Source organism: Camelus dromedarius, chromosome 5, assembly GCF_036321535.1.
Source record: "Camelus dromedarius isolate mCamDro1 chromosome 5, mCamDro1.pat, whole genome shotgun sequence".
In the NCBI taxonomy this organism is placed as follows: domain Eukaryota; kingdom Metazoa; phylum Chordata; class Mammalia; order Artiodactyla; family Camelidae; genus Camelus; species Camelus dromedarius.
Window position 1 is genome coordinate 31,678,685 of NC_087440.1, and position 18,051 is coordinate 31,696,735.

General features: G+C 36.5%; 1 protein-coding gene and 1 non-coding gene across 5 annotated transcripts in view; one reads left to right on the forward strand and one right to left on the reverse strand.

The window, feature by feature from the left end:
- RNF212B (ring finger protein 212B) overlaps positions 1-18,051 on the forward strand; it is a 56,408-nt gene that overhangs the window by 23,074 nt on the left and 15,283 nt on the right. For 2 of the 4 annotated variants that reach the window (XM_064485826.1, XM_010989454.3), the window contains exons 4-12: positions 1,132-1,184; positions 1,563-1,637; positions 8,342-8,457; positions 9,068-9,128; positions 9,852-9,880; positions 10,896-10,942; positions 11,152-11,194; positions 11,358-11,418; positions 11,802-11,850. In XM_064485826.1, coding sequence (XP_064341896.1) covers positions 1,132-1,184; positions 1,563-1,637; positions 8,342-8,457; positions 9,068-9,128; positions 9,852-9,880; positions 10,896-10,942; positions 11,152-11,194; positions 11,358-11,418; positions 11,802-11,850 — 534 coding nt within the window. Of the gene's footprint in view, positions 1-1,131; positions 1,185-1,562; positions 1,638-8,338; positions 8,458-9,067; positions 9,129-9,851; positions 9,881-10,895; positions 10,943-11,151; positions 11,195-11,357; positions 11,419-11,801; positions 11,851-18,051 lie in introns of all 4 variants that reach the window. The other 2 variants (XM_064485828.1, XM_064485827.1) reach the window with 1 other exon arrangement.
- LOC116153767 (U4 spliceosomal RNA) lies at positions 6,038-6,179 on the reverse strand. Its single transcript, XR_004137645.1, has one exon. It is a non-coding gene; the product is annotated as a U4 spliceosomal RNA (small nuclear RNA).

Below are 18,051 nucleotides of genomic sequence, written 5' to 3' on the forward strand. Positions count from 1 at the left end.
TAAACTGGAATCCGCCAAGTGAATGAGGCAGGGATGATCACTCTCGTTTAAAAGACCAGCACATATAAAGGCATACTACATCATAAAACTTAGTACAGAGGAGTATACATGTTTGGGATTGGTAGAGCATAAAAGAATAAGGTAAGAAATGGGGAGAGATGAGGCTAGAGAGGTAGGCAGTAGCCAGGTGATGGAAAGCTCTATATACCAAGCCAAAGAACCTGAACTTTATCCTGCAGGTGGTGGAGAGCTGTGGAAGTTTCTTTGTTTTGAGTTTTTCTTAACTAGAAGAATGATTTGCACTTGCTGGCTCACTCTGGCAATAATATATGAAAGGAAGACTGGGAAAAACTTTATCCCCAAGGAAAAGAAGAGTCCGGTTAGGTAGCCTCTGGAGGAGCTTTTTCTCTATGTCAATCTCATGACCCTTTTAAGTTACCTGCTAATGCAACAAAGTTATTTACCATGGTAACAGCAGCTCACTTTGGAGCAGTTTGTCTCAAGGTGAAGCATATGTCATGTGTTTTCTCCTGACATGGCATTTATCTTAATCAATAACCAGCACCACTATTAAAATTTCAACTTAAAGGGAAGATTGGGAGTTTTACTTCTCACACCTTTCAAATTGGGTTAATTAGAGAATGAAAATAGGAGAACTTCAAAACAATATCCAGGAATATTAGCAAAGTGAGAACAGGGCAGGAATAATTGGAGAGTTTCTTATGGTGCCTAATGTGTGCTTACTGTAGGTAGAGGGAATAAAAATAGTAACTTATAGTTGAGATCGCTGGTACTCTTGTACTCTTCCCAGACTCTTGTAAGTGTACTCCAGCACTGCTGCTGGGAGATTACTGTCCCTCACCTGCAGAAGATAATTGGGAATTTATAAAAAGGGAGATGGTAGAGATACAGGGTGAAAGCATTACTTCTCATTGACATACAAGTTTGGAACTGCTGATTTAGAGAATGGAGCTTAAGTTGATGTCCTTTGATAGCACAATGACATTCTGAATTTGGTAAGAATCCTCTTTTCTTATTTAGCTATCCTATTTGACTGTTACCACGTACTTCAGGAAAGTCTTACCTCATGCCCATGAGAACCAAACTTTTTTTTTCCCTTTCCCCCTCTAGAAAAATGTGCTGTTTGTGAAACTGCCTGCAAATATCTGGCTCTTTCTGATAATGTAAGTTTTTCCTCCCCTGCCATAAACCATCTTATCCCATTCCTGGCCTGAAGGAAATATACAAAGAATACAGTGAGTAAGAACTGAAATTTTTTTTAAAAATGAAGAAAAAAGAAACAAACAAAACTTGTAGATAGCAATAGTTTAAAAAAAAAAGTAAATAACAGAGAGAATTATATGTGGCTACTGTCACAGAAGTGTGAGGTAAGTAATTAGGATATGTAGTCCCCATCTTCTAGGGACAGTGGGGTGGTGGTTGCTCTCTTACTCAGCACAGTGAAATAATACCAGGGGTTTTAGAAAGGGTGATGCATCATTAACTGTATTTGCCAGTATTTTATTTCATTCCATTGAGGATGTGTCTTACTCTCTTCATAGCTAAAACCTCAGGAGAAGATGTACTTCAAAAGCCCTGTGGAGACAGCTTTGCAGTATTTCAGTCACATCTCTCAGGTATGAGAAATAAAAGTGAAGAAAATCTGATTTTCCAGGCAGATTCTAATTACATCTTATTTCTTCCCCAAAGGTTCTCTTTAAACTGCATTTGTACATTTGTACACAATGGGGGGAAATTGGCTGCCGTGTTTGCTTTTTTCCCTGATGATATAAATCTCAACAGTTCGCTTTTTACTGACCCAGAATCTGTGAGAGGCTGTAAAAGCCACTATGTACCTGACATCTTGCCTTGGGCTTCTTAGTTCTATTAAGTAATTTTTGAGAATAAGAAGGTTCTAGGGACCTTTATCATCTTTCTGTGCAGATTAATGAATCTTCTAAAAGTTGCTTTGATTATATAGGCCTGACCCTGCAAACAATGGATTTGGTGTCAGCTTTCAAAGTTTTGCTTATAAACCTAAGTTCAAGAAGGGATTTCTCATTCCCCATTCTCATTTTTCAATAACCTTTCTTATAATGTATGTATATTTAATTCTTCATTTAGTGTTTATAGTTGATTGCCTGAATTTTAGAAGATATTTTTCTTTTCCTGATGCATGATATGTTGTCATACCATTGACTTGGTCAGGAGCAATAGGAATGTGGAAGGAAGTGGAGAGGAGGCAGCACAACCTTTTGAGGGAGTTCCCAAATTGTAACAACTTCAGTTTTTCCCTTCCACTCTCCATTTCTCCCCCAAGATCATTTCATAGCCTCGTGGGATTCCCATCTTGGCATATTTCTTGAGATTTTAATACTATTTTCTTCTCTGCTCTTACTTCTCGTTCTTATGAGAGTATTCCTTCACTAAACATGAAGGTGATCATTTGTCATGTTTGGCTGAAGGTAGTAGATTTAATTTTTATTTGGTGTATCACCCCTCAATCCTAACTCTGGAGATAAAGGAAGGGAAATTAAGGCTTTCACTGCATCGTGCTTTTAGCTGCTTGGGTGAGCCATCATATTTGAGATACTATTTAACATTATGGGGAGATAAAATCCAGCTGAGACTCAAGGAGAAATGTAAACAAGGTCACATGAACAAGAGAAAGAGCAGACCTTTGGTTAATAACTAAACCCAGGGTTAGTTAATGATCAGTAGAGAAATTATACATAGTCTGAATCCTAACCTGCCTAAGCATGGGACCAATTACACATGGTCAAATAATCAAGATAAAATAAATGGAAAGGGTCAGTTAATCATCACTTTAGTGAAGGGCCAGTTTCACAAAGTCAGCAATGTCTGAAAATGTGTTTTCCTAATCTGTGAAGAATAACTGATCCAAGTAATACCTAGATTGTCTCATTCAGGCTTCTGCTCACGTTTTCCTTCTTCATTCAGAACTTTACTGACTCATATTTCAAATAGCAGCCCCAACTCTACTTTACTCTGCTTTACTTTTCATTATAGATCTTATCTCTGACATTACATAATGTGTTTGTTAATTGTCTGAATCCCGCACTGCTTTCACTTAGCACAATGTTTTCAAGGTTCATCTATGTTGTAGCCTGTGTTAGAACTTCATCAGTACTTCATTCCTTTTTATGACCAAATAATATTCCATTATATAGATGGATATATGTTTCGTGTATCCATTCATCAGTTGAGGGACATTTAGGCTGTTTCCACCTTTTGGCTATTATGAATAAGTTTTGGTGGGGACATATATTTTCATTTCTCTTGGATATATACATAGAAATTGAATTACTGGGTCAAATGGTAACTCTGTGTTTAACTTTTGGAACTGCCAGACTGTTTTCCCAAGTGCTTGCATATTTCACATTTTTACCTGCAGTGTATGAGGGTTTTGATGTCTCTGTATCCTCACCAGCACTTGTTTTATCTGTCTTTTGTTATGATAATCATCCTAGTGGTGTGAAATGGTATCTCGGGGTGGTTTTGCTTTGCATTTCTCTGATGATTAATGATGCTGAGCATCTTTTCATGTGCTTATTGGCTATTAGTTTGTCATCTTTAATGTCCTTTCAGATCCTTTGCTCATTTTTAAGTCAGATTGTCTTTTTATTATTAGTTGTGAGAGTTCTTGATATATTCTACGTACAAGTCCCTCAACAGATACATGATTTGCAAACATTTTCTCCCATTTTGTTGGGCCCATCCCCTTTAAAATTAAGAAGTAACATAAATGTCCATTAAGTAGATACATATAGGGAGAACAGACAAGATAAGGCATCAAATAGAGTAGGAAGTAGAAGAGATTAAGAGAAAAAGAGGGAAAGATACAGATTCACAAAGAAAGACATATTCAGAGCAAAAGACACAAATGACAATACAGAGACTTTCATAAATTTAGTATTGGGATTGACACACTTTTTCTTGAAGGGTCAGTAAATATTTTAGGCTTTGCATGCCATACAGTCTCTGTTGCAGCTACTCAGTTCTACTGTTGTAGCTCAGAAGCAGCCATGGGCACTATGTAAAAAATGGGCATGACTGTATTCCAATAAAACTGTATTTACAAATATAGCAAGTGGCTCTCATCAGTAGTGGGCTGACTTTGAAGTCATATGTTTTGCTAACATATACATAAATAACTACTACCATATAAATTGTTTGAATAAAATCAGGTCAAAACTTGATCTCATCAATAGACCAGACCAGTTCTCCATCCGTCACTTGAATTTAAAAATTGAACAACTGACATAGTCAATGGTGTCTTTGAAGAAAGATTTTATTTAATGGAAGATTATTCTACCTGGAAAGAAAAGGCTTATCTCTCAGTATTTGAGAGTTCTGAAACAGTAAAGTTGAGCTCTTTATCACTACTGTGCAGGTTGAGGAAACTTAAGCCCCAGTCTGAGAGGTAGTAATTGTATTGACCACAAACTGTGCAACCCAAAATTTAAATCCCCACCTGGTGGGCTGCTGTGACTTTCTCATTCAGAGTGTACCTCTGACATCTTATTAACAGTCCTCCAATTGCTTTTGATAATGAAGCATTTTTAGAGTTCTTTTTTGTTCAAATCTCTTTAAGCACCATGATTACTATTTCAGTTATAAATCTGAACATGTAACTGCCTTTTCAAAACCCTTTGCTGGCTTCCCATCACCTGTTTCAGACTCTTTGAGTGACACATAGTTCCCTTAAGATCTGTTTCCTCCTAACCTCTCCAGTCTCATCCACAACTACCACTTTAAATCTTATGTACTAATATAAGTTCTTATATAGGTTGTTTATTAGCTAATATATAGGGTAGGTTTAGTTCTTTGCAGTTCTTTTATATGCCGTATAGTTTCATACCTCCATGCCTGGAATACCTGACTTCCACACTCTGAAGGCTGAATAGTTACCTCTTAATTATTATTTTCGTACTTTATACATACTTCTTCTGTTCTGCACATCATCTTGTGTTTTACTTATTGGTTCACATGTTTGAATGTCTCTTCTACTATACGATGATGAGCTACTAAAGGACAAGAACCCATACTATTCCTGTTAGTTTCCAGCTCCATGTATCCATCACCCTGCTTGACCAGTTCTCAACTCGTGGCCAGTCTTCGTCTGTACCTCCTGCCACCCCATCCAGATGATTTTGAAGCCAAAGCCAGATATTATATCATTTCAACTTGTAAATGTTTCAGAGTGTATCTCTACAGACAGGTACTCTTTTCTTAAATATAACCATGTCATACTCAAATAATAATAATTCCCTAATATTACTCAATAATCAGTCAGCATTCACATTTCCTCATTTGTCTCATAATTATTTTAAAATTTTGTTTGAATTGAGTTTCAGTAAGGTCTATATAGTTGACCTGTATGTCTCAAGTTAAACTTTTTTTTAAACTGAAAGTTTCCTCTCCTTTTTTTTTCACTATTGTTGAAGAACACGGTCTTTTGTCCTGTAGGGTTGTTCATACCATGGATTTTGTCCATCGTATCCCCATAGAGTCATTTAATATGCTTGTCTGTTGTTTATATTTTCTCAATGTTAATAGTTATTTAGGCTTAATCAGAATCATTTGATTTGCGGGGCTCAGGGCAGGCAGTGAGGCAAGACTCCTTTATAGCAGTGTTGTGTGCTACCAAGAGGTATGCAGTGGTTTTCTGTCTCTCATTTTGTGTAGCCATTGGTACACAATGGTACACATTTATGGTAGCCATTGGTGAACTTTACATAGATCCATTGATTAATTAGGAGTTACAAGATGCTGATACTTTAATTCTGTAATTTCTCTCTCATTTGTTTAGCTAGAGTACTTTGAAAAGAGAAATTTCCATTTCTTAACTGTATGATTACTGTGAGGTATAATTCAAAATACTGAGACAGATATTATGGAATAAGGGAGTCAGTTTCACAAAAGATAGACAAGGCAAACTAAGAGATTTTGAGTGTCAAAGGAGGATAGTGAGTTTACAAATACTACTTAAAGTAAAATTCTAAGACTTAGCAACTCCTTTACAAGTGTTCAAAACATTAAATAAAAAAAATTTTAAACTTAAAATTTTTTTAATTAAACAAAATTTTTTTTTCAATTAGGAATAATTGCACCTCAGTTAAACCTCATTGGCTGCTATACCGCCACTGTGCAAAGCTACCCCTGACATTTAAAAGTAAAAATTAGGAAAGCCATTCTTTAGTACAAAAAAACCCTAGGTGGTCAAGCTAATATTCATTTCCGAAGTACATATTTTAAAAGTAAACAAAACTCCCCTTTTTAAATACTGCAATAAAATGCACACCCCACATTGGACCAAAATATCTTATGTTTTATCGTAATAAACCATTGAGCTCTCTCTCCCTTTGCTTCTGTTACGGTGCCTCTCTCAATATCTTTCAGTGGTTTCTTCCTCACTTTCTCCAGCCTCTTGCCATTAACTGGGCCTAATTCAGAATTGAAGTTTTAAAATACTCTCTTCAGTAAATAAAAATTATATTCCATGTTATCAGTTCTAAAAGAGTGGGAATCCAGAGCATGAAGACCATGATACCCTTAACTGGTCCTAGTGTGAAGTCACAGGAAAGGAATCTGAATATCAAAGTAGGTGGTTTCATACATCGTTCCAATAAAATAAGCAATATTTAACACATGGTGTTGTTCAGTGTTCAGTGTTATCAACAGAACTATTTTTATTATTATCTGATCTATGTTATTATATTAATAAAATAATCCCAAGTTTAAAAAAGAACAAGTAAGCAAAACTTGTCCTCCTTTAGAAAAAAAAGAAGTCGGCCTTTTTATGAGGCTGAAGGATTTGAATGAGACAGAATAATGAGTTTGCTCACAACTGAGATGTATAAAATACTGAGATTCATAACTGAGTTAGGGTTTAGAGTCTTCTTTGATAGATGTATTTGAAATAGGCTAAACATTTATACTCTGGCATCAGGCAAAATCACTTGTTTGTCTCCTCTAACAGTTCTTGGTGGTAGTTCTTTTCTGGATTGATCTTTCTTCCTCTTGGAATGGTCAGATCTGAGATTTGGGTTTGAGGTTTTTTGGGTCAGTAGGTGAAGTAGGCCTGTGTAGGCCTAGGCAGAAGACCCCCTAACAGTTCATTCTGACTCCCTAGAGTTCCACAGGGTGTCTGTTCCCTGTGCACGGGTGACCCTTGGTGATCTGTAAGGAAGAAGTAATTCGTCTAGGGCAAGACTTGGGTTTTCTTGGCCCAAGCCTGATACTAACTTAATTTTGCCACAAACTGATCCCAAGAGTAGGTTAGGATGTTTGGGGTACTATCTCTTGGCTATATATTATATCTGTCTGCAATACTTAGTGCTCCCCAACCCTTTGCCATTTTAGGTAACTCCCAAGATTGAGTGTCTTTTCTGCTTCTGCACTGTTCAAACTTTCTAAAATGAATATGTTTTTACTTTGATTGAAAACAACAATTTAAAAAAATAGACTATAATAAATTCTTATCTGTATAGAATTAGTTTGCTTTTTAGTAGAAAGAGGCTAGGTACTATATGTAAACTCTGAAATACAACTCTTTAGTAAGGTGGCAAAAGCACCTTGCAAATTAGGTGAGAACAAAAAGTTTATGACAAAAACACTGAGATCTAGGAAGGACCTTAGACAAAAGGTTTATAGTCTGAGTAGGGAGGAAACAGATGAGACATAAATACTGCTGTGTTTTCAAAAGTAGAGCCTGACAAAGCTAAAACACTTTCTAAATATTAACTTTTGATCTGATTCAGTAATCCCATGGTAGGCTCATCAGTATATCAAATAGTAAGTTAAAGCAAAAGATAAAATTATTTGCCCATGCCCAGAAATAAAATTCAGGAATCGCTAATCTCCTTCTCTGCCTCTTTACCCTTTACCATAGCAGCATTAACAGCCTGCGGGTGTCTCTGTGTGAGTAGCTTAGGGAAACTAAACTGGTTATCAGTGCTCTGTAATGGCTAGGAATGTTGAAGCTGAGTCCAAACTAATAGTAACCAAGTAAGGTCAAAACCAATTCTAAGCTTGAAAACTTTTTTTTGGCCTAAGATGAGTGATTATATTTTTAAAGGACCATTTCATGTCAGAATATTCTCATTAAGATATTAGGAAGGCATTATCTTGGAAATGAAAAGCTTTGGCTTTCTCTAGTGCCAAACCCTCTAGTTTTGGGGAATCATGAATTAAGTCAGAGGCTCCAGGAAAAAATGGTCAGTAATAAAGTATGAATTGATGGATTTCCATTTGTTGCTAGAAGTAAGGGGAAAGGAGCTATGGGGATGTTTGTCAAAAGCCTGTTTTTCCCTAGCAGGTGTGGAGTTTCCAGAAGAAACAAACAGACCTCCTTATCGCATTTTATAAGCATAGAATCACAAAATTAGAAGCAGCCATGCAGGAGGCACAGCAAACATTGACCAACCAGGACAAGTAAGTGACAAATCAAATCACCAGAGAGCTTTTTTCTTTTCAAAGAAGCTGTAGCCCTTACTTCCTTATGGTTGCAAAGCCTGAAAATTGCTCCATGCATGTTTATGTTTGTCTTGGGTAAATCAGGTTCAGAATTTTGGGTCCCTCGATCTCCATTTTATTTTTCTCCTTCTTCCCTCAAGGTGCCCTCCCCACTTTATAGCTTTCCTCAAAAACTGCTTCTTCAGAAAAATCAGACATCATCTTTTCATGGTAATAATGATGGGAGACAGCATTTACAATGTTACCTCTAAGAGGGTGTATTTTGGAGATCTTAAGCTAAAAGCCGGAATCCGTGATGGAAATTTTCAGACATCAGCAGGCCAGGGGTGCGTGTAGAGGAAACGCAATTCTGTGTAAACTCCTCTGAAATCACAGCAAGTGGCTGCTTGTTTTGTCCACCTGCTTCTCACCACCAAAACCCTGCATCACTAGATCTCTGACAGAAACACCTTGGATAATAGCAAGCATCTCTCTGGAAGAATTTAGATGTTGATTATAATGAAGATCGGGTTTTTTTTTTTTCACCCCACGGACTTGATGGAGCTGATTGTTTCCATCTTTTGCCTAGAGAGCTGTCAGTCTTAAGGAAAGAGAATGGAGAACTGAAGAAATTTCTAGCCATCCTAAAGGTGAATGAAACAGATTTTCTTCACTATTATCTTTTCTCCTACTGTGCCCATCTATCTAGCTGACTGTATAGTGTTTCCTAACCTTTTTCATATCATGGCACATGTAACTATAATATTTGTACAGCAAGCACACTGTAGTAAATGGACAAGGCCACAGAAGACCTTGGAGGGATGAAAGAACAAAGTTTAGGGCACTGGTAATCCATTCCCAAACACCAGTGAGTCATGACATACCACTTGGGAAGCTCTCTTATAGAAGAGATATCTGCTATAACTTAAAATTTCTCTTCAAGAATCCCAAGGCACCTCAGGACCCTTTCTCTCCCTCAAACTCTATTTCCTAGACATTTCTCTTTTTCCAAGATTGTTCTTTGTGCTTATATAATGTTCCTGTTGATCTTATTCTTGTAACTGTTCTAGCACATTATAATCCTGTCATTTTCCTTTCTCTCCCCGTAGACTGTCTGTATTTCCCCACATATATCAGTCTACAGGATTCCCAATGTGTTTTTGTGACAAGGAGCTGAAGTTTTCTTCCCCCAAGGCTAATACTTTCCTAAGGAAACGCTGCTGCTGTTTTTTTCCCCTAAGATTGAGAATCTTGGTAACTGCAACTAGAGGACATTGCAGCTTAGTTATCTGACAAGTAAGATCCATTGATTGGGACCCTTGAGCTATAGCTTCCTTCATGCCTGTTTTATTTTTTATTTTTTTTACCTACAGGAATCTCCAAGTTGGTACCAAGGAAACAGGTCAGTTTTATCAGGCTCTGTACTAGACTTCTAGGAAAATTACTGTCCTTTCTTGACTCTCAGCTGTAACTCCTGTGTGGTCTCTGAGGTGGAGGAAATGATTTATGAATTTATCTTTCACTTGGTGAAGTCAAGAGAGTTACTCACTGAAAAGTGCTGAAGTAAAATCTTCAATGTAATGCTCACCCTTGATCATCACCTTATGAAATCCTACTCATCCTTCAAAATTCAACTCCCATGTCATTTCCTCTGTCAAGACTTTATTAGGCAGAGTTAGATGTTCTGTTATTCATTTACTCAATAAATATCCATTATATACCTTCTGTTTATGAAGCACTATGTTAGGTTCTTGGTGTATATCACCGATTCTAATTGTGCATGTCTGCACCCTACCAATTGTTAAATATTTTTAATACCAGCTCTGTATTGGTGGATTAAAAAGACATGGCCCCTGACACACAGAAGTTATAGTCTAGTGTTCTTTCATACTTCCGTACTTCTGATATACTCATTATAGCACTTATGTTGCTTTTCTTTTCTTTTCATCTCTGCTGCTAGCCTGGGAACCTTTCAAAAATAGGAACTATATTCTAGTTATCTTTGTAACCTCAAGACCAAAGACATATAAGCACTCAATAAATACTTGTGGACAGATGGATGAGGGGATGGAGGGAGTGAGGGAATGGTAGATGTATGAATGGATGGACAGATGCATAGATATATGTAAAGTTGAGAGTACCTGGTCAGGCACTAGGAAGAAAGGATTTCAGAATTCCTTTTGTGGGCAATAGAGAAATGGAGGTTTCTCTTAGGGAGCTGGAGAGCCAAGAAGTCTCATGGAAACTTTGCCTCCATATTTTGGGCTAATACCTGTAATATATGGTAGTAAGCAATCTGTGCTCAGAGAGGAAGCTATTATTTCTGTAAACAATAGTCTGGTTGATCCTCTAAGGTAGAACTAACTTCTGCTCAAAGAGATTAGAGCTGCCTTTTTTTTTTTTTTTTTTCCTTGCAGGTTGACCACACCTCGACCAGTGGGCATTACTTCTCCATCACAGTCAGGTAGAGACCAATATCTGTGTGAGATGAGTAAATATCCTTTTCCCATATGGAAGATGGTTTCCTCTCAGAGAGTGTATTGTGATTTTCCTAACCTTTTGTATGATATGAAGAGGCCATTCTCCCAGATAACTCACTTGTGACAGATAGGCTAGGCAAAGCAGGGTGCACATTCATGGCAACTTTTCATTCTGCATTTTATTCCCTTTCAGTTACTCCACGACCCAGTTCTCAGCATAGCAGCCAAGTGGTCAGGTGAGTAGAAAACTACATGTCAACATTAAAACTGTTGGCAAAAGTTGGAAGATGAAAGAAATGCCTAGATGTGGCTGAGATAGGGGCTAGGGAGACTTCATGTCTATGTAAAAGTGTAATACTAGGTTTGCTTGTTTTTTCCTTTTTGTTTCACCTTATACAGTCGCTCCTCCTCAGTGGAGTCCATCCCTTATAGAGTGGCTGGCTTTAGCAACTTAAGACAAGTAAGTAGTCTTTACCTTGTCTTTCCAGATTGCGATTTCTAATGCTAAATGATGTAAGCCAAGATTAAAGCAAGGATATTAACCTTATATTGGTTTTGGCTTGAATTATCTGATGCCACTCCTGGACTCTTTTCTTTTAGCTATGCAGACCTGATGTTAGAAGCTGACATGGAATGAAAAGGGGTGAAAATAGTGCAAGGGTTCAAGGTCTGCACTAACAGTGTCTGTCATGTTCATTTTGGAAGGAGTAAAGCGTGGATCCTTCTTGGACTGACATACCCACCCTGGAAGAACAACATATGCTTTAATGTATAATCATAGCAAGAAATAAGGAAGCCAGAGAATCAGGATATATTTATTAATGTTTATTATCTGTCCATCAGGGAGCCAGAGGCCTGCAGGGAAGGAGCACTCCCAGAGACTCTTATACTGGTGAGAGGGGGAAAAAAAGATGTTGGAAACCAACATTCTGTATAGACACCAGCAGATTTCTGGTTTTCTGTGCATAATATAATGCCATTTTACTTTATTTTCTCCAGACAGTGATTTCAGGTATCCAGACACATAGTACTACTTTTCAAATAATGATATTTCTGTTCTCAAACTGATAAGGGGAAATTGAAGCTTGAGTGATAGAAAGTCATTGAAGACCTCTGGTCAGGAGATGGAGGGTAACTTTTGAGTAAAACAACTGACTTGGGGGGCAGGGTATAACTCAAGCGGTAGAGTGTGTGCTTAGCACGCACAAGTTGCTGGGTTCAATCCCCAGTACTGCTTCCAAAAATTAATAAATAAACCTAATTACCTCCTCCCCACAAAAAAAGCTAAAAAAAATTAAGTCAATAAAGTCACTGAGAAAATATAAAGAAAAACAAATTTTAAAAAATAAAATTTAAAAAATATGTAATCGACTTGTATTTTTTTAATTGCCACAAGATGGCAGTAGAAGTTAAGTCTAAAGAAAGATTAACTCGACTCTGTTAGCCTGAAGGGCATCTGGCTTCTTCACTGTGTATTAAACCTAAAAATATTCCAGTGAGGAAATATTTTGGTTCCACCCACTTAATTTCTCATCTCTTTCTCCTTAGAACTATTACCATTATCACAATGTTTTCAAGGCATTAGTCGGTCCATAGAGAACACTTATCAGAGAGGATTTCCCTTTCTTTCCCAAGAGGCAGTTTTGAAATTCACAAACCTCTTTCTGGATAACCATTTTTGAAATTCATCAAATAGTCTCCCTCCTACTCTTTCACATTCACCCCTTTGAAAAATGTAGGTTAGGTCTAGCTAATTTATTTCTTCAGGTGAGTAATATTCTCTTTCATTCCTGATTTTACTTATTTGAGACTTTCTTCTTTTTACTTGGACAGCCTGGCTAAAGATCAATTTTGTTGATCATGTCAAAGAACCAACTTTTGGTTTTGTTAATTTTTCTCTGTTATTTTTCTGTTCTCTTTCATTTATTTCTGCTCTAATCTTTCTTTCCTTCTGCTTTTGGGTTTATTAAAGTGGAAGTTTAGCTTATTGATTTGAGATCTGCTTTTTCAATATAGACGTTTATACAGTTATAAAATTCATTCTAAGCACTGTTTTCACTGCATCTTTTAAGGTTTAGTACGTTGTGTTTTTGTTTTCATTCATCTCAAAGTATTTTCTAAGTTCTGTGATTTTTTTCTTTGACCCATTAGTTATTTAGCAGTGTTGATTTTCCACATAATTGTTAATTCCCCAAATTTCCTTCTGTTATTGATTTTAATTGCATTTTATTGTTGTTGAACACCATACTTTGTATGATTTAGATCCTTTTAAATTTATGGTCTAAAAGATGGTCTTTCCCAGTGAATGTTCCATGCACACTTGAGAAAAATGTGTATTCTGCTGTTGTTGAGTGGATTGTTCTATAGATGTCTGTTAGATTTAGTTGGTATATAGTGTTGTTCAAGTTGTCTATTTTCTTGCTGATCTTCTGTCTAATTGTTTTATCCATTATCAAAAGTGGGGTATTGAAGTCTCCAACTATTATTGTTGAATTTTTTTCTTCAATTCTGTCAGTCATTGCTTCATGTATTTTAGGACTCTGTTGTTAAGTGCATATGTATTATATATTTTTAATGGGCTGACCCTTTTATCATTTTGACCTTTGTTTCTAGTAACAATGTTGTCTCAAAGTGCATTTGTTTGATATTAGCCACTCCAGCTCTCTTCTGTTATTGTTTGCACGGTATATCTTTTTCTGTCTTTTTACTCTAAACTTCCATGTGTCTTTTTTTTTTTTTAATGGAGGTACTGGGGATCGAACCCAGGACCTCATGCATGCTAAGCATGCACTCTACCACTGAGCTGTACCCACCCCCTAAACCTCTATGTGTCTTTGAATTCAAAGGGAATCTTGTAGACAGTGTATAGTTGGATCTTTTTTCACCATTTGGCCAGCATCTGCCTTTTAACTGGAGAGTTTAATACACTTACATTTAATATAATTAATGATCAAGAAAGATGTTTGCCATTTTGCTGTTTGTTTTCTATGTCTTATATGTGTTTTGTGCCTCAATTCCTCCATTATAGCCTTTTTTTGTATTAAATAGCAATTTTCTCTATTTTTTTAATTGAAGTATAATCAGTTTACAATGTTGTGTCAATTTCTGATGTACAGCACAATGCTTCAGTCATACATGAACATATATTCGTTTTCATATTCTTTTCACCGTAAGTTACTAGACGATATCAAATATAGTTCCCTGCACTATACAGCATGAACTTGTTGTTTATCTAGTCTATGTATATCAGTTAGTATCTGCAAATCTCTGACTCCCAATTTTTCCCCTCCCACCACCCTCCTCCCTGGTAACCACAAGTTTGTTCTCTATGTTTGAGAGTCTGTTTCTGTTTTGCAAATATGTTCATTTGTCTCTTTTTTTTTTTTCTTTGATTCCACGTATAAGAGATATCATATGACATTTTTCTCTCTCTTTCTGGCTTATTTCACTTAGAATTACAATCCCCAGGTCCATCCATGTTACTGCAAATGGCATTATTTTATTATTATTTGTGGCTGACTAGTATTCTATCATATAAATATACCACAGCTACTTTAGCCAGTCATCTGTTGATGGACATTTAGGTTGTTTCCATATCTTGTCTTAAATTTTCTAGTGTACCAACTTACTTCCCTTATTGTTTCTTTTACTATATTTTTTGAGTTATTAGGGATTATAATTAACATCATAATTTATAACAACCTAGTTCAGATTAATACCAAACTTAATTTCAACAGTACAAAAGCTTTCCTCCTGTATAGTTCTATTCTCTCCTCATCCTTTGTGCTACTACCATATAAGTTACATCTTTATAGATTGTGTTCTCATCAACACAAATTTATAATTATGTTTTATGCAATTGTCTTTTAAATCAGATAGGAGGAAGTTACAGAAATACACTTATACATCTATGTTTGCCAATGTAATTACCTTTACTAGTGATATTTATTATTTCTTCATGTAGATTTGAGTTACTGTCTAGTGTCCTGTCACTTAAGCCTGAAGGACACTCTTTAGTATTTCTCGTAAAGCAGGTTTGATAGTGATGAATTCTCTCAGTTTAGCTCATCCAGGAGTGTCTTAATTTCTTCTTCATTTTTGAAGGACAGTTGGCTTGTTTTGAAATTTTTGGTTGACAATCTTTCTTTAGCATTTTGAATATGTTATCCTCCTATGTTCTGGCCTTCATAGTTTTTGAGGAGAAATCAGTGCCAGTTTTATTGAGAATCCCTTGCATGAGATGAATGGCTTCTCTCTTGCTGTTTTTGAGGCTCTTTTTTTAGTCTTTAGCTTTGAACAGTTTATGATGAGTCTGGGTGTAGATCTCTTTGATTTATCTTCTTCGGGATTTATTGAGCTACTTGAATGTACTGATGAATGTTTTCATCCAATTTGGGAAACTGTCAGGCATTATTTCTTCAGATATTCTTTCTGTCCCTGTTCCTCTCTTTTCTCCTTCTGGTGCTCCCATTTTGTGCATGATAGTAGGCTTGATGGCATTCCACCAAGGTCTCTGAGGCTGTGTTCATTTTTCTTCATTCCTTTTTCTTTCTCTTCCTCACACCGAATAATCTTGATTGAGTTATCTTCAAATTTGCTGATTCTTTCTTCTGCCTGCTCATCTCTAATGAAGTTTGAATTTTAGTTATGGTACTTTTCAATTCCAGAATTTATATTTGCTTCTTTTTAATGTAATTTTTCTTTATTAGTATTCTCCATTTGATGAGATCATTCTCATACTTCCACTTAGTGTTTTAGACTTAGTTTCCTTTATTTGAACATACTTAAAATAGCTGGTTTAAAGTTTTTGTCATGAAAGTCCAATGTATCTGGGTTTCCTCAAAGACAATTTCTATTGATTATGCTTTTTTCCTTTATATGGGTCATACTCTGTTCCTTTGCATGCCTCATAATTTTTTGTCGAAAACTGGACATTTAAATAATATAACATGGCAACTCTAGGAATCAGATACTACCCCCAACCCCAAGGTTTGTTGTTGTTGCTGTTTTTTGCTGTTTATTTAGTAAGTTTCTAAAACGAATTCTGCAAGGGGGAGGGTATAGCTCAAGTGGTAGAGCACATGCTTAACGTGCACAAGGTCCTGGGTTCAATTCCTAGCACCTCCTCTAAAAATAAATAAATAGATCTAATTACCTTCCCCCACAAAACCCCCCAAAAAACTAAAATGAATTCTGTAAAATCTGTATTCTTTGTCACATGTGGCCACAGAAGTCTCTGTTCTGTTAGCTTAGTGGTCGGCTAATGATTGGACAGGGATTTCCTTAAACACCTGGGACCAATAAATTGCTCTGTCTTTGTTGAGAGACTCTTGTGTATTAGGGGGTGCGCCTTCTACACTCAGCCAGGCAATTGACAACTGTGCCTTTCTGCTTGTATGTCCTCAAAGTGGGCCCAAGGTGAGAGCTTAGGGCCTCTCCAGGTCTTTCCTGAGCACGCACATACTTCTGTGCATGCACATGGCCTAGATTCTGAAGAATGTGTTATTCCTTTTCAAAGTCCCAGTGGACCACTCCACAGCTTTTCCTTTGATGCTTTTTGGTTAGCCTGTTGTTTGTCCCAATTGATAGTCACCTCCTCAGGCAGCCTAAACAGATGCCTCTAATTGTTTGCAACAAACACTTCTGGGGAAGAGGCTTTTACACTTGGTGAACTTTAAGTTCCAAGTCCTGGTGAGTTTGGCTCCAAGTCAGGTCAAATAATGACAGCTTTGCAAGTGAAGTCTTCCAGTGAACCAGTAGACAGGTCAAGTAATGACAGTTCTCTGGGAATGAGACTTTGAAAGAGCTCCAGCCCCATTCCATCTCCTATGGTGACTGCCATACTGTTGATTTTCAAGGCTACCATAGAGCTGGAGAAGGAGAAATGGAAATAGGGCAAGTTGACATGACACAAAGCTCATTGTTCTTACTCACATTCAGCTGTTTGTCTGGAATAACATTTCTCCAGATTGCTAAAAGCCCTTTGTTAATTCCAGAATTCTGAAAACATTGATTCTGACCATTTTTGCCAGTTTTCTCATTCCATTTATGGAGAAAATCTGTGGCAATCATTACTTCATCATTTTTGCTGATGTCACTCTCAGCCTTTTTTTTTTTTAAGTTCAATTTTTTTAAACTTTTTTTGTTGATTGAAGTATAGTTGATTTATAATGTATTAATTTCAGGTGTACAGCAAAGTGATTCAGCTATACATATACATATATGTATTATTTTTAAGATTCTTTTCCATCCTAGGTTATTATGAGATATTGAATATAGTCTCCTGTACTATACTGTAGGTCCTTGTTGATTTTCTATTTTATATGTAGTTGTGTATATATGTTGATTGCAAATTCCTAATTATTATTCCCCCCCGCCCTTTCCCCTTAGGTAACCGTAAGTTTGTTTTCTATGTCTGTGAGTCTCTTTCTGTTTTGTAAATAAGCTCATTTGTATCATTTTTTTAGATTCCACATATAAATGATATCATATGATATTTGTCTTAGTCTGACTTACTTCAGTTAGTATGATAATCTCTAGGTCCCTCCATGTTGCTGCAAATGGCATTATTTCATTCTTTTTTATGGCTGAGTAATATCCCATTGTATATATATAAATACCACATCTTCTTTATCCAGTCACTTTTAGGTTGCTTCCATGTCTTGGCTATTGTAAATAAATACTGCTGCTGTGAACACTGGGGTGCATGTATCTTTTCAAGTTAGAGGTTTCTCCATATATATGTCCAGGAGTGGGATAGCAGGATCATATAGTAACTCTATTTTTAGTTTTTTAAGGAACCTCCATACTAGCTGTACCAATTTACATTCCAACCAACAGTGTAGGAGGGTTCCCTTTTGTTCACACCCTCTCCAGCATTTATTATTTGTAGACTTTTTGATGATGGCCGTTCTGACCAGCGTGAGGTGATAACTCATTGTAGTTTTCATTTGCATTCCTCTAATAATTAGTGATGTTGAGCATCTTTTCATGGGCCTGTTGTCCATCTGTATGTCTTCTTTGGAGAAATCTACTCCCAGCCACTTTAATGATCCTTTGCCTTTAGCCATTCTTTCTGGTGATCTTCATCTTA